Raw genomic sequence first — 27,936 nt, 5'->3', positions numbered from 1 at the left:
CTCAGTTTGGGACTCCAACTCCCGTGAGCCTCAGCTACTTTGGCCAATGAGAGGGAACTGTGGGGGTTGAAGTCCAAAACACTTGAGGGCCTAGAGTGGAGAGGCCTAGTTAGCCAAGCCTCAAGTTTGGGACTCCAACTCCCATGAGCCTCAGCTGCTGAGACCAATGAGAGGGCACTCTGGGGGCTGAAGTCCAAAACACTTGAGGGCCCAGAGTAGAGGTTTGGTTAGCTAGGCCTCGAGTTTGGGACTCCAACTCCCATGAGCCTCAGCTGCAGAGACCAATGAGAGGGAACTCTGGGGGCTGAAGTCCAAAACACTTGAGGGCCCTGAGCGTGGCAAGCGGCCTAGGAGGCGGAGGCCTTCCTTGCTTGCTTGCTTCCCTCCCTTTCGGCCTTGGCTCCTCCTCCCCTGCCTGCTCGCCTGGCTGGGCAAAGATGGCGGAAGCGGGCGAGGAGCGGAGCGGGGCGCGGGCCTTGCTGGAGCTGCGCTCGGCCCCCTCGCCCTCTCCTCCTCCGGCGGGACCCGCTCCCTCCTCCTCGGCGGCGGGGGAGCCCTTGTCGGCGCCGCTGGCCCGTCTGCTAGGCCGCGACTTCGAGTTCCTGGTGCGTCGGGCGGCGGTGACCATCGGGCGCAACTCCTCGCAGGGCGCCGTGGACGTGCCCATGGGCCGCTCCTCCTTCATCTCCCGCCGCCACCTCGAGCTCGCCTTCCGCGCCCCGCACTTCTACCTGAGCTGCCTCGGCAAGAACGGCGTCTTCGTCGACGGGGCCTTCCAGCGGAGGAGCGCCCCGGCCCTGCGCCTTCCGCCACAGTGAGTCCCCGCCGCCTCTCTGGACTTGCAGGCCGCTCTCCTCGCCCTTTCGCAGAGGCCTCCCACGTGGGAAGGCCCTCCCCGGGCATGGAAACTACGAGGAAAGGGAAAGTTGTGTAGGGAGGAAGGGAAGGCACCACTCTGTCATATTTATTAGGGAAAGTTGTGTTGTTTATTTTGTGTTGTTTATTTGTATGTCCCTTTCACCCAAGAGAGTCCAAAGCGGCCTACAATGGTAAACAAGGCATGCCACGTGTAGGGAGGAAGGGAAGGCACTACTCTGTCATATTTATGATGTAGAGAAAGTTGTGTTGTTTATTTTGTGTTGTTGATTTGTATTCCGCTTTCTCCCAAGAGAGATCAAAGCGGCCTACAATAGTAAACAAGGCAGCCCACGTGTAGGGAGGGAGGGAGGGAAGGCACTACTCTGTCCAATTTATGATAGTCAATCTATACTGTTGGGAAGGGAAAGTTGTGTTGTTTATTTGTATGCTGCTTTCGCCCAAGAGAGTCCAAAGCGGCATACTGTAGCAAACAAGGCAGCCCATGTGTAGGGAGGAAGGGAAGGCACTACTTTGTCATATTTATTATGTATCCAATCTATACTGTTGGGAAGGGAAAGTTGTGTTGTTTATTTGTGTGACACTATTTCCCAGAAAACTCCAAAGCAGCCTACAGTGGCAAACAAGACAACTGACGTTTAGGAAGGAAGGGAAGGCACTACTCTGTCCCAATTTATACTCTTGGGAAGAGAAAGTTGTGTTGTTTGTATGCCACTTCCTCCTAAGAGAGTCCTAAGTAGCCAATAGTGGCAAAGAAGGTGAGCCACGTGTGAATGCACGACTCTATTTGACATATTTATTATATAGCTAATCTATACTGTTGGGAAGGGAAAGTTGTGTTGTTTATTTGTATGCTGCTTTCTCCCAAGAGAGTCCAAAGCGGCCTACAGTGGTAAACAAGGCAACTGATGTGTAGGGAGGGAGGGAAGGCACTACTCTGTCCTATTTATGATGTAGCCAATCTATACTGTTGGGAAGGGGAAATTGTGTTGTTTGTCATATTTATGATGTAGGGAAAGTTGTGTTGTTTATTTGTATGTCGCTTTCTCCCAAGGGAGTCCAAAGCGGCCTACAATGGTAAACAAGGCAGCCCACATGTAGGGAGGAGGGGAAGGCACTATTTTGTCATATTTATTATATAGGGAAAGTTGTGTTGTTTACTTTGTGTTGTTTATTTGTATGCCGCCTTCTCCCAATTGTATCCAAAGCGGCCTACAATGGTAAACAAGGCTGAGAGGGGCAGCATATAAACATAGTAAGTAAGTAAGTAAGTAAATAAAGCAGCCTACAATGGTAAACAAGGCAGCCCACGTGTAGGGAGGAAGGGAAGGCACTACTCTGTCCTATTTATTATGTAGGGAAAGTTGTGTTGTTTGTTTTGTGTTGTTTATTTGTATGCCGCCTTTGCCCAAGAGAGTCCAAAGCGGCCTACAGTGGTAAACAAGGCAGCCCACGTGTAGGGAGGAAGGGAAGACACTACTCTGTCCTATTTATGATATAGCCAATCTATACTGTTGGGAAGGGAAAGTTGTGTTGTTTATTTTGTGTTGTTTATTTGTATGCCACCTTCTCCCAAGAGAGTCCAAAGCGGCCTACAATGGTAAACAAGGCAACTGATGTGTAGGGAGGAAAGGAAGGCACAACTCTGTCCAATTTATGATATAGCCAATCTATAATGTTGGGAAGGGAAAGTTGTGTTGTTTGTTTGTGTGACACTTTTTCCCAAAAAAGTCCAAAGCGGCCTACAGTGGCAAAGAAGGCAACTAATGTGTAGGGAAGGGAAGGCACAACTCTGTCCTATTTATGATATAGTCAATCTATTCTGTTGGGAAGGGAAGGTTGTGTTGTTTATTTGTGTGATACTTTCTCCCAAGAGTGTCCAAAGGCAGCCCACGTGTAGGGAGGAAAGAAAGGCACAACTCTGTCCTATTTATGATATAGCCAATTTATACTGTTGGGAAGGGAAAGTTGTGTTGTTTATTTGTATGCCGCTTTCCCCCTAAGAGTGTCCAAAGCGGCCTACTGTATCAAACAAGGCAGCCCACGTGTATGGAGGAAAGGAAGGCACTACTTTGTCATATCTATTATGTAGGGAAAGTTGTGTTGTTTATTTTGTGTTGTTTATTTGTATACTGCTTTCTCCCAAGAGAGTCCAAAGCGGCCTACAATAGCAAAGAAGGCAGCCCACGTGCAGGGAGGAAGAGAAGGCACTACTCTATTGGTCATATTTATTATATTGATCGTTATAGTGTGTATAAACTATTGCAAAAGGGATATTTTCATGTTTGCTTGTATGCCACTTTCTCCCAAGAGAGTCTTACGTTGCCTATAATGGCAGAGAAGGCGAGCCACATGTGAATGCATTACTCTATTTGACATATTTATTATATAGCTGATCTATACTGTTGGGAAGGGCAAGTTGTGTTGTTTAGTTGTATGCTGCTTTCTCCCAAAAGAGTCCAAAGTGGCCTACAATGGTAAACAAGGCAGCCCACGTGTAGGGAGGAAGGCAAGGCACTACTTTGTCATATTTATTATGTAACCAATCTATACTGTTGGGAAGGGAAAATTGCATTGTTTATTTGTATGCCACTTTCTCCCAAGAGACTCCAAAGCTCCAAGTCGCCTCTGGACTGAGAGGGGCAGCATATAAACATAGTAAGTAAGTAAATAAATAAAGCAGCCTACAGTGGCAAACAAGGCAGACCACATGTAGGGAGGAAAGGAAGGCACTACTCTGTCATATTTATTATACAACCAATCTATACCGTTGGGAAGGGAAAGTTGTGTTGTTTATTTGTATGCTGCTTTCTCCCAAGAGAGTCCAAAGCGGCCTACAATGGTAAACAAGGCAGCCCACGTGTAGGGAGGAAGGGAAGGCACTACTCTGTCCTATTTATGATATAGCCAATCTATACTGTTGGGAAGGGAAAGTTGTGTTGTTTATTTTTATGCCACTTTCTCCCCAGAGACACCAAAGCTCCAAGTCACCTCTGGGCTGAGAGGGGCGGCATATAAATATAGTAAGTAAATAAATAAATGAAGTGGCCTATAGTAGCAAACAAGGCAGCCCACGTGTAGGGAGGAAGGGAATGCACTACTCTATTGGTCATATTTATTATATGGATGATAGCCAATATAAACATTTGCAAAAGAGATGTTTTCTAAGGAGAATGCTCCAGTATATTTGTTTATGTTGATGATAGCCAATATGAACTATTGTGAAAGGAATATTTTCTTGTTTGTTTATATACTACTTTTTCCCAAGAGAGTCCAAAGCAGCCTAATGAAAGGGATGTTTTGTTGTTTGTTTGTATACCATTCTCCACCAAGAGAGCCCCAAGCGGCCTACAGTGGCAAAGAAAGCGACCCACGTGTAGGGAGGAAGAGAAGGCACTATATTTGTCATTTTTATTATATAGCCAATATATGCTGTTGGGAAGGGACAGTTGTATTGTTTATTTGTATGCCACTTTCTCCCAAAGAGAGTCCAAGGCAGCTTACAGTGGCAAAGAAGGTGACTCACATGTAGAGAAGGAAGAGAATGCACTACTCTATTGGTCATATTTATTATACTGATGATAGCCAATATATACTACTGCAAAATGGATGTTTTCTTGTTTTTTGTATACCACTTTCTCCCAAGAGAATCTTAAGTGGCCTACAATGGCAAGTGCGCTACTCTATTCCTCATATTTATTATACAGCCAATCTGTACTGTTGGGAAGAGAAAGTTGTGTTGTTTATTTTTATGCCACTTTCTCCTAAGAGAGTCCAAAGCAGCCTACAATGGTAAAGAAGGCGGGCCATGCGTAGGAAGGAAGAGAAGGCACTACTCTATTTGTCACATTTATTATATAGCCAATATATGCTGTTGGAAAGGGGAAATTTTGTTGTGTATTTGTATGCCACTTTCTCCCAAGAGACTACAAAGTGGCTTACAATGGCAAAGAAGACGAGCCATGTATGAGTGTACTATGCGATTCATCATATTTATTATATAGCCAATATATGCTGTTGGGAAGAGAATGTTTTGTTGTTTATTTGTATACCGCTTTCTCCCAAGAGAGTCCAAAGTGGTTTACAACGGCAGAGAAGGTGACAGGGATCTCTGGAGGAGGAGAATGTGCTACTATATGATAGCCGATATAAACTACTGCAAAAGGGATGTTTTCTTGTTTCTTTGTATGCCACTTTCTCCCAAGACAATCCAAAGCATCCTACAGTGGCAAAGAAGGTGACCCATGTGTAGGGAGGAAGAGAAGGCACTACTCCATTTGACATATTTACTATGCAGCCAATCTATATTGTTGGGAAGGGAAAGTTATGTTGTGTATTTGTATGCCACTTTCTCCCAAGAGAATCCAAAACGGCCGACAGTAACAAATAAGGCACCCCATGTTTATGGAGGAAGGGAAGGCACTACTCTATTTGTCATGTTTATTACTAGCCGTCCCTTGCCAAGCATTACTGTGACCCAGTCTGTATATATGTTCTTTGTGTGTGTGTATATGTGTGTTTGCATATATGTATGGTTTTCCACATGCGTTGTAATGTATTTTTTATTTTTTGGCTTTTAAAGTCTCTTCTGCTGTGTTTTTCACTGTTTTTATGAGTGATGGTCAGTTGTTGGCCAAATTTGGTGCGAATTCGTCCAGTGGTTTTTGAGTTATGTTAATCCCATAAATGAACATTACATTTTTATTTATATAGATATAGCCAATATCTGCTGTTGGGAAGGGAACGCTTTGTTGTTTATTTTGTCATATTTATTATATAGCCAATCTATACCTTTGGGAAGGGAAAGTTGTGCTTTTTATCTGTATGCCACTTTCTCCCAAGAGAGTCCATAGTGGCCTGTAGTAACAAACCAGGCAGCCCATGTGTAGGGAGGAAGAGAAGGCACTATGCTATTTGACATATTTATTATACAGTAAATCTGTACTGTTGAGAAGGGGAAGTTGTGTTATATATTTGTATGCCACTTTCTCCCAAGAAAGTCCAAAGCGGCCTACAGTGGCAAAGAAGGCGACCCATGTGTAGGGAGGAAGAGAAGGCACTATATTTGTCATATTTATTATATAGCCAGTATCTGCTGTTGGGAAGGGAATGTTTGGTGTTTATTTTGTATAGTGCATTTTCCCAAGAGAGTCCAAAGAAGGCGACCCATGTGTGAATGTGCTACTATATCTGTCATATTTATTATATAGCCAATATATGGTGTTAGAAAGGGAAAACTGTGTTGCTTATTTGTATGCTGCTTTCTCCCAAGAGTGCACACAGTGGCCTACAGTGGCAAAGAAGGCGATCCACGTACGAATGTGCTCCTCTATTTGTTGTATTTGGTTTACTGATTATAGCTAATCTGTACTGTTGGGAAGGGAAAGTTTTGTTGTTTATTTTTATACTGCTTTCTTCCAAGAGAGTCCAGAGCAACCCACAGTTGCAAAGAAGGTGACCCATGTGTAGAAACCTCTGAGGAGGGAGGAGAAAGTACTACTATATTTCTCATGTTTATTATATTGATGATAGCCTATATATACTATTGCAAAGGGGATGTTCTGTTGTTTGTTTGTATACTACTTTCTCCCAAGAGAGTGCAAAGTGGTCTCCAATGGCAAAGAAGGAACTACGAGTAGAGACCTCTGAGAGAAGAGGAGGAGAATGTACTATTATATTCGTCATATTTATTATATTTATTATAGCAAATATATAATGTTAGGGCCCAGACATAGAGAGTTGTGATGGAGGACGGCAGTGCTTTGTGGTTTGTGTATTTGTTTGCTTATTTGTATACCCACTTTCTCTCAAAAAGATCGGAACATCAAAGTGGCTTAGAGTTGCAAATAATACAAGCCAGATGTACCCCCCAAAGCAGGGAGCTCATAGGGAGGAGGATAATGTATTGTTATATCATTACGTATTTGTTATCACGTTTAACTATATCATCATTATGATTTATTGTCTGTTTTTATTGATTGCTATCCTGCGTTCCCAAAATTTATTGGGACTCAAAGTGGCTGACAGTTGTAAAGTATGCGGCCCATGTGCTGGCCCCAGAAATAGATATTGTGTTATTGTTTGTTTGTTTGTTGATTTATGTACTAGTTGTTACTATATTTATTATCATCATGATTATTAACCAACTCAAAACAGTCCACGGTGGAAAAGAATAAGACCCATGTGTGAGCCCAGTAAGAAGCTCAGAGGAAGGAAGAATGTGGTTGGTTTGATTGTCTGTACCCTGCTTTCATTCCTCTAAGTTGGAAGTCAGAGTGGCTCAAAATATTTGTTGTGCTTAGTGTCTTGGTTGTGATGGGGTGTATGCTCTCCTCATCTCAGATGACATGAATTTGGCATGACTTACAAATCTGGCCCAGAGTAAAATCCAAAATCCTCATGGTAATCCTCCTTCGTTATAGTTACCCCAGATAGTTCTGAGTTGTGTCTTAGGATGTGTCTACTCTGTAGAATTAATACGTTTTGACATCATTTCACTGCCATGTCTCAATGTTATGGAGTCATGGGAATTTTAGTTTTGGAGCTTCCCCAAACTACAACTCATGGTTCCATGGCATTGAGCCATGGTAGCTAAAGTCATAGAATCATAGAGTTGGAAGAGACCTCATGGGCCATCCCATCCAACTCCATTCTGCCAAGAAGCAGGAAAATTGCATTCAAAGCACCCCCGATAGATGGCCATCCAACCTCTGTTTAAAAGTTTCCAAAGAAGGAGCCTTTACCACACTCTGGGACAGAGAGTTCCGCTGCTGAACAGCTCTCACAGTCAGGAAGTTCTTCCTAATGTTCAGATGGAATCTCCTTTCTTGTATTGTCGAAGGCTTTCATGGCCGGAATCACTGGGTTGTTGTATGTTTTTTCGGGCTATATGGCCGTGTTCTAAAGGCATTTTCTCCTGACGTTTCGCCTGCATCTATGGCAAGCATCCTCAGAGGTAGTGAGGTACCTCTGAGTATGCTTGCCATAGATGCAGGCGAAACATCAGGAGAAAATGCCTTTAGAACATGGCCATATGGCCCGAAAAAACCTACAACTACCCAGTCCTTTCTTGTAGTTTATAGTCATGTCATAACGACATTAATTTTACCATGTGATTCCTAAGAATTAACTTCGGATGGGATTTTGTTGGGAGAGGATACTGCTGCATTAAACCTGTGAGAATAGTAGTTGGGTTTGTTTTGGTTTGGTGGTCTGTTGCTAGGTAGTGGGTAACTTTTTCAGAAATATTTGGACTCAGGGTTGCTTTGATTAGGATTCCCACACAAACACACACACATGTGAGGCTGGTTTGTGGTTACCGTATTCTATATATGGGGAGAAAAAATGAAAACTGAATCAGCCTGGTAGAGTGGCATAGTTTGATGCTTTGTTTGTTTTTCCTTTTAAAAAATACCAAAAAGGTTATTTTACTGTTTATACCAGCAGAATTTTTTTTAAAAAAAAACAACAATTCCTGTTAGCAACAGAAAGGATTCAGGATTCAGTTCTGTTGCACTGTAAACATGGATGGGCTACCAAATGCTGAAAATTGTCCTGAAGATGACTTTTGGGCCAAATGATAAACTGTCAATAGGAAAGCTGTATATGGAGGTAAAGGCGGTTTAGATTGAGTATCCCTTATCTGAAATGCATTGGAGCACAAATATTTTGTATTTTCAATGTCAGAAAACCTGCATTTGCATTTATGTACATAATGCAATATCTTGGAGATGGGACCCAAAATCTAAGCATGAACATCAGTTATGCTTCATATTCACATTGCACACATATTATGGATGCAATTTTATACAATACTAGCTGTACCTGCCACGCATTGCTGTGGCCAACCCTCCCTCCCTCTTTCTCTTCTTTCTTTCTCTCCTTCCCTCCCTCTTCCTTCATTCCCTTTTTTTCTTTCTTTTTCTCTTTCCTTCCTTTTCTTCTTCACTTCTCTTCTTCTTCCCTTCCACTCCCCCCACATTTTCTTTCCCTTCCTCTTTCTCTCCTTTCTTCCTTCTCTACCTATTCTTGGATTGCAACTCCCAGCAGTTCTCCTGATCCATCCATCTACCTACCTACCTACCTACCTACCTACCTATCTCTATCTAATCTATCTATTTGGGGGATTGCTGAGAGTTGCAGTCCAGGAATAGGGCATTGGAAATAAGCAGTGATTGGGATGCTCTCAAAAAATCAAAGGAGAAGAAAGCTTGCAGCTTGGAAGCAGTGCATTTGGATCATCCTCCTCTCCTAAAAGCCCTGGTCTAGGGGATGCAAGGAGCTGTAGTAATAATAATAATCATCATCATCATCATCATTATCATCATCTTTATTTCTACCCCGCCACCATATCCCCGATGGGGATTCGGAGCGGCTTACATGGGGCCAAGCCTGGACAACATAATACAGCAATAAAATCAAAGCATATACAACAGACAACAACAACATTATCAAAATGACATTAAAAATATAATAATAATAATAATAATAATAATAATAATAATAATAATAATATAAAAATTCCAATAGACACAATCACAATAGAGATGACAATGGGCAGGCCACATATTCCGAATAAAAACAATTAACAGACTATGATGAGATAAAATAGGAGCAGGGCATTTAAATGGAACTCATAGAAGAGAGTATTGATATGCTGTTGTGTGTTTTATTTGCCAGGCGGAGTTGTTTTTGCTCATGCGCTGTAGCGTCTTTTTGCTTTTTTTGGCCTTTTAAGTCCCTTCCATTGTGTTTCTAGTGTTTTCATGAGTGATGGCCACTTGTTGGCCTGATAGGGGTATTGTGTCCAAATTTGTTGTCAATTCGTCCAGTGGGTTTCTGAGTTATGTTAATCCCACAAATGAACATTACATTTTTATTTATATATATATATTTTTACTAAGATTGTGCATGGAACGAAGTTTGCGTTCATTGGAAAAATAGAAAACAAAGGATCCAAGCCACCTATGTGGACTATTTTGAAGTATTTTGGGAATTCCAAATAAGGAATTCTCAATCTGTTGAATTGAACATGAGTCAACCATGTGATGTGGCAGCCTAAATAGGCCAGTGGAATTCTAGAGAGCTTCAATAGGAATACAATGGCAATATTGAGGGAAGTTATTGTCCCACACTGTTCTGCTTTGAAGAGACATCGTCTGTCCAGTTCTGGTTACCACAATTCAAGAAGAATATTGAGAAGACAACCAAAATGGTAAAAAGTTTTGAACCCAAGCCCTATGTTTAGCAATATAAAGAGCCAGGTATTTATTTATTTATTTCGTGTAACTCTACCCCTCCCTTCTCAACCCCCGAGGGGGGACTCAGGGCGACTTACAAAAAGGCACAATTCAGTGCCTACACAATAATACAAATAAACGTGTAAAACAGCAATTAAAACAATTAAAACAATCAATATATATTAGTCAATAAACCAATCTCAAGCTCAGCGTTCGCCAACTCAGAGTCCATATTTCGTTCTACATTATCTATTCTTATCGGTCGCCGTAGTCCTTTATTCATCTGCCAGATTGCCCAAACGCCTGGTCCCAAATCCATGTTTTTAATTTCCTTCTAAAGGAAAGGAGGGATGTCGCTGATCTAATTTCCCTGGGGAGTGAATTCCACAGGTGAGGGGCCACCACCGAGAAGGCCCTGCTCCTCGTCCCCGCCAATCTCGCTTGTGATAGAGGCGGGGCCGAGAGCAGGGCCTCCCCAGAAGATCTTAAACTCCGAGGCGGGACGTAGAGGGAGATCCGTTCGGACAGATACGCTGGGTATGATTAGCTTGGAGAAGAAAAGGTTACTAGGGGACATGATAACCATATTTAAATATTTGAAAGGTTTCATATTGAAGATTATTATTATTTATTTATTTAGAACTTTTACATCCCGTTCTTCTCTACCTCCGTGGAGAGACTCAGTACAGCTAACAGCAAAAAACCAATAATTTAAAACAACATACATAAAACAATAGGTTAAAAACATATAAGATTAAAATACATATAAAACCATTCTCCAAATTAAAAACATTGTCCAACTCAGTCAGCACATTGTGGTCCAATAACTTTAGTCTTTACCAGTGCTTGTTTACTTCTGTTCCGAAGATTTATTTATTTAACAGACAAAACAGAGTTTGCAAGCTTGGTAGTTGATTAAATGTCCTTTGACCAGTATCTGGCCACTTGGGAGTGCCTCTGGTGTTGCCGCAAGAAGGTCCTCCATTGCGCATGTAGCAGGGCTCAGGTTGCATTGCAGCAGGTGGTCTGTGGTTTGCTCTTCTCCACACTCACATGTTGTGGATTCCACTTTGTAGCCCCATTTCTTGATGTTGGCTCTGCATCTCGTGGTGCCAGAGCGCAGTCTATTCAGCGCCTTCCAAATCGCCCAGTTTTCTGTGTGCCCAGGGGGGAGTCTCTCATTGGGTATCAGCCATTGGTTCTGGGTTTGAGCCTGCCACTTTTGGACTCTCGCTTGCTGGGGTGTTCCAGCAAGTGTCTCTGTAGATCTTAGAAAACTATTTCTTGATTTAAGTTGTTGACGTGCTGGCTGATACCCAAACAAGGGATGGGATGGAGATGTCTCTGCCTTGGTCCTTTCACTATTGGCTGTTCCGGAGATTAAGACAGGTAGTAATGGATTTCAACTCCAGGAAAAGAGATTCCACCAAAATGGTAAGACTGTTCAGGAGTGAAATATGCTACTTTCAAAGTGTGGTGGGGTCTCCTTCTTCAAAGGTTTTTAAACGGAGACAGGTTACCTGAGATCTCCTAGTAGATTTCCGTAGCCAAGTGGAGATTCAAACTCTTTTGGTGTTGTTGGTGGTATAGGTTATATTCAGTGGAAAATGTTGGTTTGTGTAATAATATTTTTCTGAACCTCACTGTTCTGAAGTGGCTTATGGACGAATAGGAAACAAAACTCTGCAGACTTGCAGGAATATGGGAAACAGGGTGAGAAGCAAATTGAAGCAGTCATCATCCAGTTCTTGCAAAGACTTGTTGAGATGGGAAAATGTTAGCGGGATATGGAGTTGAAAGTCCCTGGACTCACAGCAGAGTGGATGCTTCTTTTTTGTCTTGAGATGCAATAGAATAGACGTATAGGAAAATATTCTCTTAGTCAAAATATGAGATTTCTAGAGTAAGTCTTAGAGAAGAAAAATGATATTGAGAATGTGGTCCAAACTATCAAGTTTATTTTGAGATCGAACTCCTGCATCCATAGCTTGTAAATATTTTTAAAAATCCAGAAAGCAAACCTTGATTTTGCCATTTTATATAAGGAGAACCATTTTACTATGATACTATATTTAATGCATGCCAGCATCTATGGATTTTGATATTCATGGGGATCCCTGGAACCAAATCCCTGTGGATATCAAGGTAGCCTCCGGTGGCGCAGTGGGTTGAAGCACAGAACTGCTGAACTTGCTGACCAAAAGGTCGCAGGTTCGAATCCAGGGAGTGGTGTGAGCTGCCGCTGTTAGCCCCAGCTTCTGCCAACCTAGCAGTTCGAAAACATGCAAATGTGAGTAGATCAGTAGGTACTGCTCCAGCAGGAAGGTAACAACGCTCCATGCAGTCATGCTGGCCACATGTCCTTGGAGGTGTCTATGGACAATGCTGGCTCTTCGGCTTGGAGATGAGCACCAACCCCCAGAGTCGGACACGACTGGACTTAATATCACGGGAAAAACGTTACCTTTACCTATCAAGGGACTACTTGATGTCACCTTAGGAGGAATCTGTTTTTGAGAACAATCCACAGGCTGCTTTGCAGTGTCTTGATTATTTTAACAGTTTTGACGTGTTTAAAGTGATTTCAACTGATCTGCAAATTTAATACATTTTAATATTCATTTGTTGTACATTTTAAACTGTGTTGTTTCCTCCCCCCCTTCACAATATGAGTTTATTTGAGTCTCAATCAAGAGATGAAAGCAGGATATAAATCATCAATTTCAGAATAATTGTGAAGGCAGACAGTTAAGTTATTTACGATCTTAAAATGCATATCTGATTGGTGCTAATTAAAAAAAAGAAAGTATAGAGTATCCCTGAGGCAAGCCTGGTTGTAGTAAATACCTCTCCTCCTTAGGGACCAAATAACTTCATTGTGGGAAAAGAAAGAAATTCCAAAGGGATATCGGATTGTGGGGGTGGAGAAAGTTTCCACAGATGGGAAAGGAACAACAGCTGTCTTTCTATCCCAGGGTCACAATTGGTGTAGGAAACATGGTGGTTCATCAAGAGTGGTCAGATTACACGAAGAAATATATACACAAGGGTCCCATGTCTATAGGACTTCTATGGCTTCATTTATACACATCTGCCAAAAGATGTCATTTAGGCATTTTTTGGGTTGTCCTAGAAAATACTATAGTGTTATTGAGCCGGAAGTCTTCAATTTCAATAGGATGCACTATTATGCATGATATTAGCATATTTGTGTGTTGTTGGGAAACATACCCATCACGAATATTAGGGTCCTGTTGTATTTTTGCTGGATTGTATGGAAACAGTATAGAAAGTGAATTTGCTATCTAAGAATCTTCTGGCTCTTGTTTTTATAGTCGAATTGAGGCTCCAGGTAGATGGATGCATGGGGAATGTACCGGGAGGCGGGGTAATTGTGTTTTTCTACACTTTTTGCACACACAAAAAAAGGATTTTGGAATATTTCTTTTTAGAATACATTGCTTAAGACAAGATGATGATGATGATGATGATGATGATTATTATTATTATTATTATAATGGCGCTCCATGCAGTCATGCTGGCCACATGACCTTGGAGGTGTCTACGGACAACGCTGGCTCTTCGGCTTAGAAATGGAGATGAGCACCACACCCCAGAGTCAGACATGACTGGACTTAATGTCAGGGGACTACCTTTACCTTTATTATTATTATTATTTTATTGACACAAAAACATAGTATGTCACAACAAACAAGATCTATATGCTGAATTTCGTATCACAAAATCACAAGTCCAACACTTCCCAAGCATCTAGGAGTGTGTGATATATTTTCGAATGATGCGTGCAGATCCAAGTAAGGTGGCCGTTTGCAGTTGTCAGATAGTTATTTTAAATGTACAACATACAATTGCTATGATCTTGTATTGGAAGTAGAAGTCTTTCTCTTACTTGCATTGTATGTAAATTTTTGTATTAATGACTGTGGGGCAGTAAACAGAATACCTTGTTGTTTTATATACTTATGTATTGTTGTTTTATGGGTTATAAATAAAGATTATTATTATTATTATTATTATTATTATTTATCTGCAGCACTTGAAGTGCTTCTGTGAGCTTCTGCAAGCCCTTCAGGGATATGGTGGTGAGGTAATAATAAAAATAATAATAGGTAAAGGTAAGGGTAGTCCCCTGACATTAAGTCCAGTCATGTCTGACTCTGGGGTGTGGTACTCATCTCCATTTCTAAGCCGAAGAGCCAGCGTTGTCCGTAGACACCTCCAAGGTCATGTGGCCGGCATGACTGCATTGAACGCCGTTACCTTCCCGCTGGAGCGGTACCTATTGATCTACTCACATTTGCATGTTTTCAAACTGCTAGGTTGGCAGAAGCTAGGGCTGACAGCGGAAGCTCACGCCGCTCCCCGGAATCGAACCTGTGACCTTTCGATCAACAAGCTCAGCAGCTCAGTGCTTTAACCCACTGCGCCACCGGGGGCTCCTCACAAAATTATTATTATTATTATTATTATTATTATTATTATTATTTGTACCTCACCACCATATCCCCGAAGGACTCGGGACAGCTCACAGAAGCACTTCAAGTGCTGCACTTAATTTATTTACAGTATTTATATACTGCGTTTCTGACCCCTGGGGGGACTCAACAATAGAAAAATGATACATAAGCATATAAAACAACAAGGTATTTTGTTTACTGCCCTCCAGTCATTTCTCAAATCTTTACATACAATGCAAGTAAGAGAAAGATTTCTACTTCCAATACAAGATCATCACAATTGTATGTTGTACATTTAAAATTGCATTTTTCCCCATTATACCCCTTGGTGGTGCAGCGGGTTAAACTGCTGAGCTGCTGAACTTGCTGACCAAAAGGTTGGTGGTTCAAATCCGGGGAGCAGGGTGAGCTCCCACTGTTAGGCCCAGCTTCTGCCAACCTAACAGTTTGAAAACATGCAAATGTGAGATCAATAGGTACCGTTTCTGCAGGAAGGTAATGGAGCTTCATGCAGTCATGGAGGCGTCTACGGACAACACTGGCTCTTCAGCTTAAAAGTGGAGGTGAACACCACCAACCAGAGTCGGATACGAATAAACTTAAAGGAAACCTTTATTTTACCTACCTTGATATCTTAGTGGTGGGAACCAAATCTAAACAAAATATTCATTTATATTTCCTATACATCTTACGCCAGTCGTTCTCAACCTGTAGGTCCCCAGATGTTTTGGCCTTCAACTCCCAGAAGTCCTAACAGATGGTAAACTGGCTGGGATTTCTAGGACTTGTGGGCCAAAACACCTGGGGACCCAAAGGTTGAGAACCACTGACTTTCACACATACTTCAAAATTATTTGTTATGCATGAAATAATGTTGATGTACATTGAAACATCAGAAAGCAAAGGTGTCACTATTTCAAATCCCCCCCCCCCCCATGTGAACATATTTTGATTTTGGAGAATTTCAGATTTTGGAATTCCCAATAAGGGATGCTAAACTTGCATTTGGAAGTGATGGGTGGAAACGTAGGGTGTCCTTAGGTTAATCACCTACTCCATATTTTCTGGAAACCTAAAAAAAGAGAGATTCAATGCTGTACAAGCCATTTTCTTGCGTTTAGCAATTTAGTTATAAATCCCCAGCCACTTGCTTCCTCCGAGGCATAAGGGCTTTGAAATACTTCTTTTTAGAAGGCGAAACACTTGGACTATGTCAGTGTAATTAATTTCCTCTTGTAAAACAAGCCGGGTTCTCTCTCTATCTCCCCCCCCTCCCCTCTTTTTGTGAAGCCCAGGGCATTCTTGTGTTTCTCCTATAAGCTCTTGATTTACTTGTGTACATTTCTTCTGCGCCTTGTCACTTCCTTCCCCGAGAAGTAAACCTTGTGTCGAATTAAAAGAGGACAAAGTAAGCTGTCTGTACTTTTTATTTGGAACAGGGGAAAAGACTTTCCTTTTAAGCTTTGAAAGAAAGGGGGTGGGGGGTGGGGGGAAGGGTTTCATTCAGTTATTTCTAGGCAACTGGGAGCCCTGAAACAATAAAGTGCTTTTCCGGCCAGTGTTTATGAATGGAGTAAATAAACTCTTTTTGCAAGTTGTAAAAGAAATGATGCAAACTCCTCCCATTGCTGTCTTTAAAATGGAATTTGCCCTGTCGTTTCTTGCAGGCAAATAGTTGCAGGTTTGCCTGCGTTCTTTAGGTCATTCTTCAGAATCATTTTTCCTGGGGGTGTTTGGCTGTCGGCTCATCCAACCTCAGGTGGAACATAAAATGAAGTCCCAGGGTTTGTTTTGTTTGGCTTTCTGAACAGGGGGAGTGCATGGAGTGTGTGAATGTGTGTGTATATATATATATGTATGTGTGTGTGTATATATATATATATATACTAAGGCTGGGCGGTTTCGTTTCGTTAATTCGTAATTCGTTAATAATTCGTTAATTTTTTCAATTACAAAACGATAACGAACCATTCTGGAGCAATTATTTAAAAAAACCGAATTTTCAAAAACGTTTTGCAAATGCTTCGTATTTCGATATTGTATTCGTTTTGTTATTGTTTTGAGGTCGTTTCGTTATTATTTCCGCATGTCTGGGCCAGTTTTATGGTTTAATTAGTGAAAAAAAATTATAATATCACACCAACAGTCAACAACAGAGGGAGAGGGAAGCTTCAGAAGATTTTGGAGGTTTTTTAGCGTATTTCGCGGTCGCGTCCGCCATTAACGAATCGATTCGTTATTGTTTCGGAAATCGATTCGTTAATTTTTTACCATTTACGAAATTTCGTAAATATCGAACTTTTTAAAAGGAAAATTTTGTAATTATTTTAAATATCGAAACAAAAAAACCCCCCAAATTCAAATCGATTTTAGAAACAAATTTTTCCATTGTTACCCAGGCCTAATATATATGTATGTGTGTGTGTGTGTGTGTGTGTGTGTGTGTGTATATATACATATATATATAACATCTTTGTAAAGAGAAACTCCAGCTGCGGACAGGATCGGCGGAGCGCCGGCCTCGTTTTGTAACCCTCCCGAAAGGCATTGCGTCCTCACTGGTGGGGTGACCAGCAAGCATTGGAGTCCATAGGCATTCTCATTGAACTTTTTTATTTTGGGGGGGAGGGGGTACGGATAATGGCTGCCTAGTGGAGCCCCCTTCAGCGGTTCAAAATGGCAGCTTGGCTCCCCTCTCCTGAAGCAAGCAAAGCACGATGTCACCCCTCCTCCTTGGCCAAAATAAAGAGCGTGGCCCTTTAAGAGGGGAGGCTTAGGGCATGGCTTGCTTGGGTGGACGATCCCCTCCTCTTTAAAACATTCAGGGAGTCCCCCAAAAACCCCCATAATGCTGGGTGACTCCTCTTCCTAAAGAAAAGGGATGCAGCTTTGGAGAGAAGGCACCTGGCTTCCTTCCTTCTCATTTCCATCCTCCAAAATCCATCCCTCTCCCCAGAGTGCAAAAAAACCTTTTTTTTTTTTTTTGAAACCACAACTTCCAGGCTTTGGAAGTAAAACAGCGTTTCCCAAAAGCTTTGGTCTTCCGGATATATATAATGTGTGTGTGTGTGTGTGTGGGGGGGGGGGTATTTATTTATTTACAACATTTATATGCAACCCTTCTCACCCCGAAGGGGACTCAGAGCGGCTTACAAGGTATATATCCAAGATATATATCCATACAGTTTTCGAACCTAGCAGTTCGAAAACATGCAAATGTGAGTAGATCAATAGGGACTACTCTGGCGGGAAGGTAACAGCGCTCCATGCAGTCATGCTGGCTTATAAAAGTAGGCTTATACTCGAGTATATACAGTAATTATTAGACTCCAGGTGTGTAGTCTCTCCATATCTCTTTGTTGTTGCCATATTCATTCAAATCAATTAATGTTTTTGGTATCTCCCCTTGGGGAGATAGAGCGGTATATAAATAAAGTTTTGTTGTTGTTGTTGTTGTTGTTGTTGAAAGTATCCTAGCCTTTTCTTGACAAGATTTACTCAGTGGAGGTTTATCTTGTCTCCCTCTAAGGCTGAGACACTGTGATGTACCCAAGGGCATCTAGTAACTACTTTCAAGTGGAAGTAGGGAACCACTTTTCTTCCTTTTTGCACAATCATTTTTGGCAAACCATGCAATTCCTGGATTATTCCCAGGCAGAAAACTGTTCCCTTATTCGCCCATAGTCACCCAACCCTTCTGTAGGATACACTGGCTTCTTTCCTTCTTGGAAAGTTTCCATGGGCTAGGAGCCATTTTAAGTTGTGCTGCTGGAGTGTGTGTGTGTGTGTTTGCAAAAGCCCAAATGCTCAGGCATAGCCTTTTAAGTAGCGAGGCTCAACACGGTCGCTGGCAGCATTGCGCATCATGGCGTCTGCTTTCTTGTGACCTCAATGGCTGCCTGGATATTCTATTCTTGTGGTTAAGATGATGTTATCAGGATACATGTATGTGTACACATGCTCAGAGTTAAGAGAGAACAGTAACCTCTGTTCGCTTGGGAGTTACTTTGACCACATAACTGCTAGTTCAAACCCAGCGCTGTTAACAAGGTGATACATACTTAACCTGTTTTCTAATTATTTTCCTCTGACGGTCTGTTTGCCATTGACTGCACAGTGTACGTTCTACTTCGGAAGACCAAAAATAAAATTACGTTTCTTTTACTTTTTTCAAGATCTTTTGCCTTGAGTACTGTGTTTATGTAAACAAAGCAAAACTTTGTATTGTCGAAGGCTTTCATGGCTGGAATCACTGGGTTGTTGTAGGTTTTTTCGGGCTATATGGCCATGTTCTAGAGGCATTCTCTCCTGATGTTTCGCCTGCATCTATGGCAAGCATCCTCAGAGGTAGTGAGGTCTGTTGCAATTAGGAAAAAGGGTTTATATATCTGTAGAATGACCAGGGTGGGACAAAGGACTCTTTTCTGCTGGAGCCAGTTGTGAATGTTTCAACTGCATTTGATTGCTTGGCAGTGCCTGGAGCAATCCTTTGTTGAAAGGTGATTAGATGTCCTTGTTTGTTTCCTCTCTGTTGTGCTGTTCTAATTTTGGAGTTTTTTAATACTGGTAGCTAGATTTTGTTCATTTTCATGGTTTCCTCCTTTCTGGTGAAATTGTCCACATGCTTTTGAATTTCAATGGCTTCTCTGTGTTGTCTGACATGGTGGTTGCTGGATTTGCCCCAAAATAAATTAGCCCTATTTGGGGGTCAGTAGCCAGCATGGTGTAGAAATTAATGTACAAGAAGCCCACTGACTGACCTTAGCCTCTGAGGGTTTTAATGGTGTAGCTTATATTGTATTTCATAATCTGGTTTTCATTTATGTTGTTGGCCTTATATGTGAACGACCTATGGTCTAAGCATTGAAAAAAACCCGACTTGAAACTTGACTTTGCAAAGGCACAAATCACTTGAGAATATTGCCTTAATCGCGGCCCACCTTACCTATCCGAACGTGTCTCCCCTTACGAACCTTCCAGGAATTTAAGATCGTCTGGGGAGGCCCTACTCTCGATCCCGCCTGCCTCGCAGGTGCGCTTGGTGGGGACAAGAGACAGGGCCTTCTCAGTGATGTCCCCTCCACAGTGGAACTCCCTTCCCAGGAATATTAGATTGACCCCCTCCCTCCTGACCTTTTGGAAAAGAGTAAAAACCTGGTCCTTCGAGCAAGCTTTTGAAACCTCAGGGTAACCAAACACAGTGTTATGAACGAACACGGAATGGCTTAAACAATGTAAATAGACAAGGAGTTGAACTGGAAGACATTGATTATTGTAGTTTTAATGATTTTTATATGGATTTTATTATGTGATTTAACTGCTTTTAACGGATGGATGTGTGTGTGTTGTGGCATCTAATTGTTGCCAGTTTGTACTCCGCCCTGAGTCGCCTTTATTTGTTTGTTTGTTTATTTATTTATTTACTGCGTTTATATACCGCAATTCTCAGCCCAGGGGCGACTCATTGCGGTGTACAACATGAAAAAACAAGTGCAATCTACAAAGCGTAGTGCAAAACAGTCCACAATTCATCATAATCATAAAAAACATCTTATCAAACAACAACATTACTACAAAATTACTACTCCATTCCGAATTGTCTCATTGTCAAGCCACAATCCGATATAATTTCCGTTGTTCCATTCCTATGGTCAATTGCCAGTCATTGCACTTCTTGATCAAATGCCTTCTCAAATAGCCGGGCGGGATCGAGAGCAGGGCCTCCCCGGAAGATCTCAAAGTCCTCGAGGGCTCATAGGCCGAGAGGTGGTCAGTTTTGTATTACTGTTTTGTATTATTGTTTTGTATTACTGTTGTTGTTTTTTGCTGATGTATTGTGGGCTCGGCCTCATGTAAGCCGCACCGAGTCCCTTGGGGAGATGATAGCGGGGTACAAATAAAGTTTTTTTTTTTTATTATTATTATTATTATTATTATTATTATTATTAAAAGGGTGGAATAAAAGTGCTGTAAATAAATACATAAATAAATATGTCCTCTTCAATCAGAAGGCAGGGAATGTGGGTGCTGTTTTTTTTGTGTATTTCCATTGCTATTATTACAAACATAATACTACTACTACTAATAATAGAGTAAATAATAGAGTTTACTGTAATAATGATAACAATAGCTATTCATAATCAGAGAAGGCATATTTCTGCCTCAAAATGCCTGTAGTATGCAGTTCATCAGGGGCCAAAGTTGTTAAAATGTTTTTGGAAAAGGAGAAAGTGAATATTGACAAAGGAATGCAGTGTTTATGCTTTGGAACTACATACACATTTGTATACAAAAGGTAAAATTTGAAATCATTGTGTTGGCTTTGGAAGCAATTTGGGGTGAAGATGTAGTCAATAGAAACGTACCCACTTCAGCTTCAAAATAAGCACTTACAATATTCAGTGCCTACTTTGTTCCCTGTTTACTTTTATTGAAATTTGAGATGTTTGCTGATTCAGAAATGTTGTTCAATTAAAACATGTTTAATGCTCTGTTAACTTGAGATGATTCACTTGTGCTTTTTGCTACAGGACATTTGTTATTACTAATATACATTTGCCTTAAGGAGATGAAGTCAGAGTCGAGCAATTGAAAAACAGAGTCATGGATTTGGCATATCAACTTCTCAACCCTGCTTTTGAAAACCAGGTAGACCAGCAATAAGAGAACATGTTTTTGTGCTTTGCTGGTAAGCTTCTGCGCAGCATCTGGCTGTTAGTTGCAAAATATTCAGACTTAGTTGGACCTGACATCAAATCCAGCAGTGCCTCTTGTATGCCCTTCTGTCCAAGCTTGTTAGAAACCATAGGGATTGGGGAAGCCAAATCAGGAATATATTTTAAGGAGAGTATATTGTAGTCACTTGTGGATGATTTATTGGGGGGGGGGTGGAGCAGGATAGACTGAGTATCCATCTCTATCTGTTTATTTTGGGATGGGCCACTCCAAATGCTCACCTCACATCCAACCACCCGATGTTGCTTGCAAAACTAGGGCTGGAGCTGCCTCTTTGACTCTGTCTTTCCATGCCAGCGGTATCTGTGCATTCTGTGTTTGCAAATCCAAAGGCTGTTTTATCCCCTTCTCCGAAAATCATAACACAGCCATCCCTGTTTTGGTTCAAACTTGCACAGATGTGCACAGCTTCCTGTCTCTAGTTCCAAGTGGAAATGTGGCATCTGTGGTCAAGAAACATGCCTTGTATGTGCTTTGGAGCACTGTGCAGGTTTTCTTTTGCTCTTTAATGCTTTTGCATTGCAGGGAGAACTTTGTGTCTTTGCAAAGCAGCTCCTATTGGTGAACTTTTATTCGAATCAGTAGATTTGCACAGCAGCATCTCTTTGAAGATAGCCTCCCTCCAAGGTTTAGGAATATTTTCTATAAAGCCCACAACTTATTTCTTGGACAAGTCCAGTTGACATTTAGCCATTGCTTCAGACATAGAATTCTGGCCTGGGTATATCAAGCAAGTTCAAAGCTTGCAAACTGAAAAAAGTCAGTATTTGTAGGAAAGGAAGGCCCATTGGCTGTGTCATGACATTTCTGTTTCATATACACATTTTAGGCATGCCTATATACAATATTTTTAAGGATTTTGTGTATCAAACCGAGTTGTTGTGTGCATTGAACCACTAGAAAAGCATCAGCAACCCATGTGGACAATTTCAGATTTTGGAATTGTAGGCAATATGTGCTCTACTTGTATAAGAGGAGCTGCAGAAGCAACATAGAACATTCACTCGTAGATTATATTATTTGGCTAGTTTTAACAAAATGTTTACGCTTCACATTGCAGAAGGGCAAATGCATTAAATATTGAGTGACTTTCTTTTGATATTTTATGGTATTAGTCAAATAGTTAGAAAGCTTCATTATTTAGTTTTGCATCCATTTTGTTCAGTTCACACATCTATTGCAACTGCAGCAATCGGTGTGGTTGTTGTTTTCTGTGGTAGTTCTGGGGATTTTTTTGTGTGATTTGCTGTGGTTGTTGTGGCTTTTGTGGTGGCTGTTATTCGCTATTGCACCGACTTTGACTTATGGTGACCCTATGAATGAGGAACAAGGAACATCTAGTACACTCTGTTATTGGGACCCCTGCTAAGACCTTGTTAGCTCAGGATTCATTGATTTTATATATATTGGTCGTGTCAGGAGCAACCACTCCTGTTGTGAGAGAATTGGCCGTCTGCAAGGGCGTTGCCCAGGGGACGCCTGGATGATTTCTGATGTTTTATCATCCTTGTGGGAGGCTTCTCTCATGTCCCCGCATGAGGAGCTGGAGCCGATAGAGAGAGCTCATCCACCTCTCCCGGGATTCGAACCTGCGACCTGTTGGTCTTCAGTCCTGCCAGCACAAGGCTTTAGCTCACTGCGCCACCGGGGGCTCCATTTATATATGCTATAGCCTTTTCCCCTAGTGCCTTCCATTTTGCCACACGTTATGATCTTTTCCAGTGAGATGGAAGATATGTCCAGGGTAGACAGTTCTAACAATTCTGGCCCAACTTACCTGTCCGAACGTATCTCCCCTTATGAACCACTGAGGACTTTAAGATCATCTGGGGAGGCCCTGCTCTCGGTCCTGCCTTCGTCACAAGCACGTTTGGTGGGGACGAGAGACAGGGCCTTCTCAGTGGTGGCCCCTCGTATATGGAACGCCCTCCCTAGGGAGATCAGATCTGCTCCCTCCCTCTTGACGTTTCGGAGGCAAGTTAAAACATGGCTATTCGAGCAAGCATTTACAAATACAGAGTAGCTAATATAGGAAATCGAATGACCTGAAAATGGAACTAGACAATGCTTGAGAATAATGAGACGCTGATGATGTTGTTTTTATTGCTTTTGTGATGTCTTAGACAGTTTAATGTTTTTTATATATATATATTATGTTTTATGTATACTGATTCGTTGGAAACCGCCTTGAGTCGCCAATTGGCTGAGAAAGGTGGTATACAAATAAGTAAGTAAGTAAATTAATAGACAGCCTTAGTCATCTTTGCTTCTAGTGAATTCTTGCAAGTGAACATAAAAAGGACAAGAGAAAGGAAAAGGCATGAGAATGAAAAGTGGAGTGAGGATCCAGTAGCATCTTTGAGATTGATTTCTTTCATCATACACTTTTATACCCTTTAGTCCATGTCTGATGCACCAAAACATGAATGTTCAGTGTGTCTGAAGACGTACATTGAAATGTGTGAAAGCTTATTCGAAAATAAAGAAGTTAATCTTAAAAATATTGGTGTTGGGGGAAAATGTGGAGAATGCCTTGGACCGCAAGAAGATCCAACCACTCCATACTCCAGGAAATAATGACCGGCTGCTCACTGGCAGGAAGGACATCAGAGGCAAAGATGAAGTTCTTCGGCCACATAAGGAGAAGACAGGAAAGCTTGGAGAAGAGAATGATGCTGGGGGAAATGGAAGGAAAAAGGAAGAGGGGCCCATCAAGGCAAGGTGGATGAATGTTATCCTTGAAGTGACTGGCTTGACCTTGAAGGAGTTGGGGGTGGCCACAGCCCACAGGGAGCTCTTGCCTGGGCTGGTTCAGGAGGTCACCAAGAGTTGGAAGCAACTAAATGAAGAAACAACAACAAAGATATTATATTTTCCCCCAAAGCACCTTTCTCCCCTGCTTTTTTATGTTGAAACAAACCTTTTATATGTTCTTTGGAAATAACATATACAAGCTTTTTTATTAGATTTGGATACTTGTACTCATGTCACCTGTTTGCAAGGTAGAAAGCGCGTGTGTTAGAAGCCAGACTCAGCTTTTATGACGATACATTTCCTGATATCCGTGAATGATTCTGCCCATCAATCTCCTTTTTAAAGACGGCCTTTGGGAACGGTTCATAGCGATGCGTATGTACATTCCTTATGGGAGTTAATTTTGCATGAAGCACTTCTCTTATTAGATATTAAAAGCTCTTAAAGACCTTAACAAAATAATTAATATTTGCAGAAGCTGGGAAGTTATTCTTTCATGTGATATCTCCTGTTCAGTCCTCCTACGTCTCCCTTTGAGATTCCTGGTAGCTTTCTTCTTACCTCAAGACTTGGTAGAGTTACTGAAAGCAAAATAAACATATAGTACACTTAATATTTACACATTTCATTAACAGTAAAGGATCTGCAATATGATTATTGAAAAGATGTACTGAATTCAGTGGGACCTTTTCCCCTCGTGTGCATCTTTCAGATCATACTACACATATATTATGTTCGGTATGAGCTCCTGATTGTCAGTCCTAGCTTCTCCCAACCCTATCAGTTCGAAAACATGCAATGCACGTAGATTGATAGGTACCACCTTGGTGGGAAAGTAAAATGTGCCCTATGCATACATGCTGGCAAAAAGATCAGAGGTGTCTACAGACAGCAGGCTCCTTCGGCAGGCAAAATGGAACGAGATCACCTCCCCATGGCCAGAAGTTGAGCATCACCGGAGATGGAAAAAGGGGAAGGCATTTACCTTATCTCTGTACTGTATGTTATTTGTGTAAAGAGGCATTGAATGTTTGCCTTATATGTGTACTAGGGGTGAGAAAAGCGGTATAGAAATACTGTAAATAACTAAAATAATCCACTTTGATGCCCTCCAGGGAAATAAAGTATAATATAAATAAAGTGTGTTGTTTTTGTTGTTGATCAGCTAGCAGCATTTCTTCATGCCTTCTCATGATATGTCCTCTACAAGCTAGCTGGCATTGCCCCCCCCCCCCCCTAACGTGAGATGGGAAGTTGCTTCTAACTGTGAGAGAAATAAGGTTGAACACTGTGAAAGCAACACACTGCATGGCTATCAGCATCCTCTCAGTTGACTCAAATCATGGATGATGATGATGATGATGATGATAATATAAAAGCCAGAATTGAAAAGTCGACAACAGATCCCAAATGTAGACTCTGCAAGGAAGCAGGTGAAACAATAGATCACATCCTGAGCTGCTGCAAGAAGATCGCGCAGACAGACTACAAGCAGAGGCACAACACCATTGCTCAGATGATTCATTGGAACTTGTGCCACAAATACCATCTGCCTGCGACAAAGAATTGGTGGAATCACAAGACGGAAAAAGTTAGAGAATGAACACGCCAAACTCCTCTGGGACTTCCGGATTCAGACAGACAGAGTTTTGGAGCATAATACTCCTGACCTCATGATTGTGTTAAAAAACAAAGTATAGATCGTTGATGTCGCAATCCCAGGTGACAGCAGGATTGCAGAGAAACAACTGAAAAAGCTGACACGAGATGAGGATTTAAAAATCAAACTGCGAAGACTCTGGCACAAACCAGTAAAGTGGGTCCCAGTGGTGATTAGCACACTGGATGCAGTGCCTAAAGACCTTGGCCTGCACTTAAACACAATTGGCGCTGACAAAATTACCATCTGCCAACTGCAAAAGACCACCTTACTGGGATCTGCATGCATTATTTGTCGATACATCACACAGTCCTAGACACTTGGGAAGTCTCCGACGTGTGCTCCAATTCAACAGAGTGTCTGCTGTGGACTCATCTTGTTGTGTTTCAAATAATAATAATAATAATAATAATAATAATAATAATAATAATCTTTATTTATACCCCGCCACCACCTCCCCAAAGAGGATTCGGTTTGAGGCCAAGCCCGGTAGTGCAATTACAATAACAGAGCAATAGCATAACACAAAAGCATAAAACAAACATCTCAATAGAATAAGTAAAACATAAAAATATACTTTTTTAAAAAAAAAGCTTCAGGAGAACCACAGGAGTGGGCAGATCAAAGACAACTTGACAAAATGTCACTACCTAAAAGAATCTTCCATCTTGTGCAACTGTGGAGCAAAACACACAACCACATCTGTATGCTTGTCCACAATGTCCTGCCTCATGCACAGAGGAAGAATTGTTTGAGGCTACAGACAATGCGGTCGCTGTTGTCCGTTTCTGGTCAAAGGATATTTAGCCACTTGTGCTCCTTCTATTTTTATCAGTTTTGTACTAATTTATGCAATGCTTTTGATATGAAATAAATAAATACATGATATGTCCCAAGTGTGTAAGTCTCAGTTTTACTCATCTTGACATCTAGGTTTGCTCATGGTCCTATTTATTTGTCATTAGGTGGTTCAAGGTATCCACAGAATCATCCTCTACTTCTTGAATCCAGTTGTGAGTTCTTTTTTCTTTGTTTACATCCAGGAGTTTACAACATTATTGAGAAAATAATAACCTATGCACATATTTGCAGGTGTAAGCTCTTCTGCATCTAGAAAACTGGATGCTTCCTTTGTGTAGGTGTGTGCCTTTTAAATCTGTAGAATATACTATATATAGCTCTGTCCAGGTAGGTTGGATTAACTGACTTGTGAATTAGGCTGTTAGCAAACCTTTAGTCTATTTAATGGTTAGTTAACTTCCTTTCATGCATAGAGGGAATGGAATGCATTTGTGAATTTGAGATTTCTCTATCTCGCTTTTTTACTTCAGGGTAATTCCAGCAGTTTTTAAAAAACCTAAGATGTTTCAGGAGACCTCTGAGGGAGAGCAGCTGGCTCCTTCAAAGAAAACTTTGCAGTGATGAATGGCCCATTAAGAGAAAGTTGATGGCATAGCAAGTGTAATTTACATAACAATTAAACCAGTCTGGTGTATCCAGCAAAGATGCTAACACAGTGCCTCTTCCTTGGAGGCTTTGCCATTAAGTTACTTTATGAACTGGACTCTGCAAATGGTTGCGTTTTGCTGCTTTGGAGTGTGGAAATGCCTAAGGCCCGCAGCTGTGGAAGTTTAGAGACACACACTCACGATCATTAGGAGTACTATCTCTATTTCTTTTATGTTGTGTATACCTCAAGATCCAGGGTGGTATAGTACGAGGTGCGTTCATTAAAGATTTCCCCTGAACCACTTCCTGCAGACTGAGAGCAATGAAACTTGGCCCAATTCTGAGTCCTTATCTCCATCAGTGCCACCGAGGGACACACACTTTGCCCATCTTTTTGAAGTAACTGGAAAAACATCGCTTGTAGAAGTCGACAGGTTGCTCCAAAAGCCACATTGTGACTTCGAAAATCAGAGTGTCATCATCACGGGGTGATGATTATCACAGGGTGTCTACGCCCTACACCACTGGAGAAACTACACTGCTTAGCCGGCATTGCACCACCTGACATCCGCCGGGAAGTAGCAACCAATAGTGAAAGGACCAAGGCAGAGACATCTCCAGCTCATCCCCTGTTTGGGTATCAGCCAGCATATCAACGACTTAAATCTTGAAATAGTTTTCTAAGATCGACAGAGACACTCGCTGGAACACCTCAGCAAGCGAGAGTCCAAAAGTGGCAGGCTCA

At 41.6% G+C, this 27,936-nt stretch overlaps 1 protein-coding gene across 1 annotated transcript in view; it reads left to right on the top strand.

Moving 5' to 3' along the window:
* The first annotated feature begins 393 nt into the window (after nucleotides 1-393).
* The window catches only part of LOC132782174 (forkhead box protein K1), a 124,830-nt gene continuing 97,287 nt past the window's right edge, over nucleotides 394-27,936 (top strand). Inside the window, exon 1 of the mRNA XM_060786899.2 lies at nucleotides 394-814. Within this exon, the coding sequence (XP_060642882.2) occupies nucleotides 438-814 (377 nt within the window). The 5' untranslated portion in view covers nucleotides 394-437. The remainder of the gene's footprint in view (nucleotides 815-27,936) is intronic.

The sequence above is a fragment of the Anolis sagrei genome, chromosome X (genome assembly GCF_037176765.1).
Source record: "Anolis sagrei isolate rAnoSag1 chromosome X, rAnoSag1.mat, whole genome shotgun sequence".
NCBI classification, from domain to species: Eukaryota; Metazoa; Chordata; class Lepidosauria; order Squamata; family Dactyloidae; genus Anolis; species Anolis sagrei.
The sequence above is the reverse complement of the archived record's forward strand: the minus strand, read 5'-3'. Positions and strand labels throughout refer to the sequence as shown.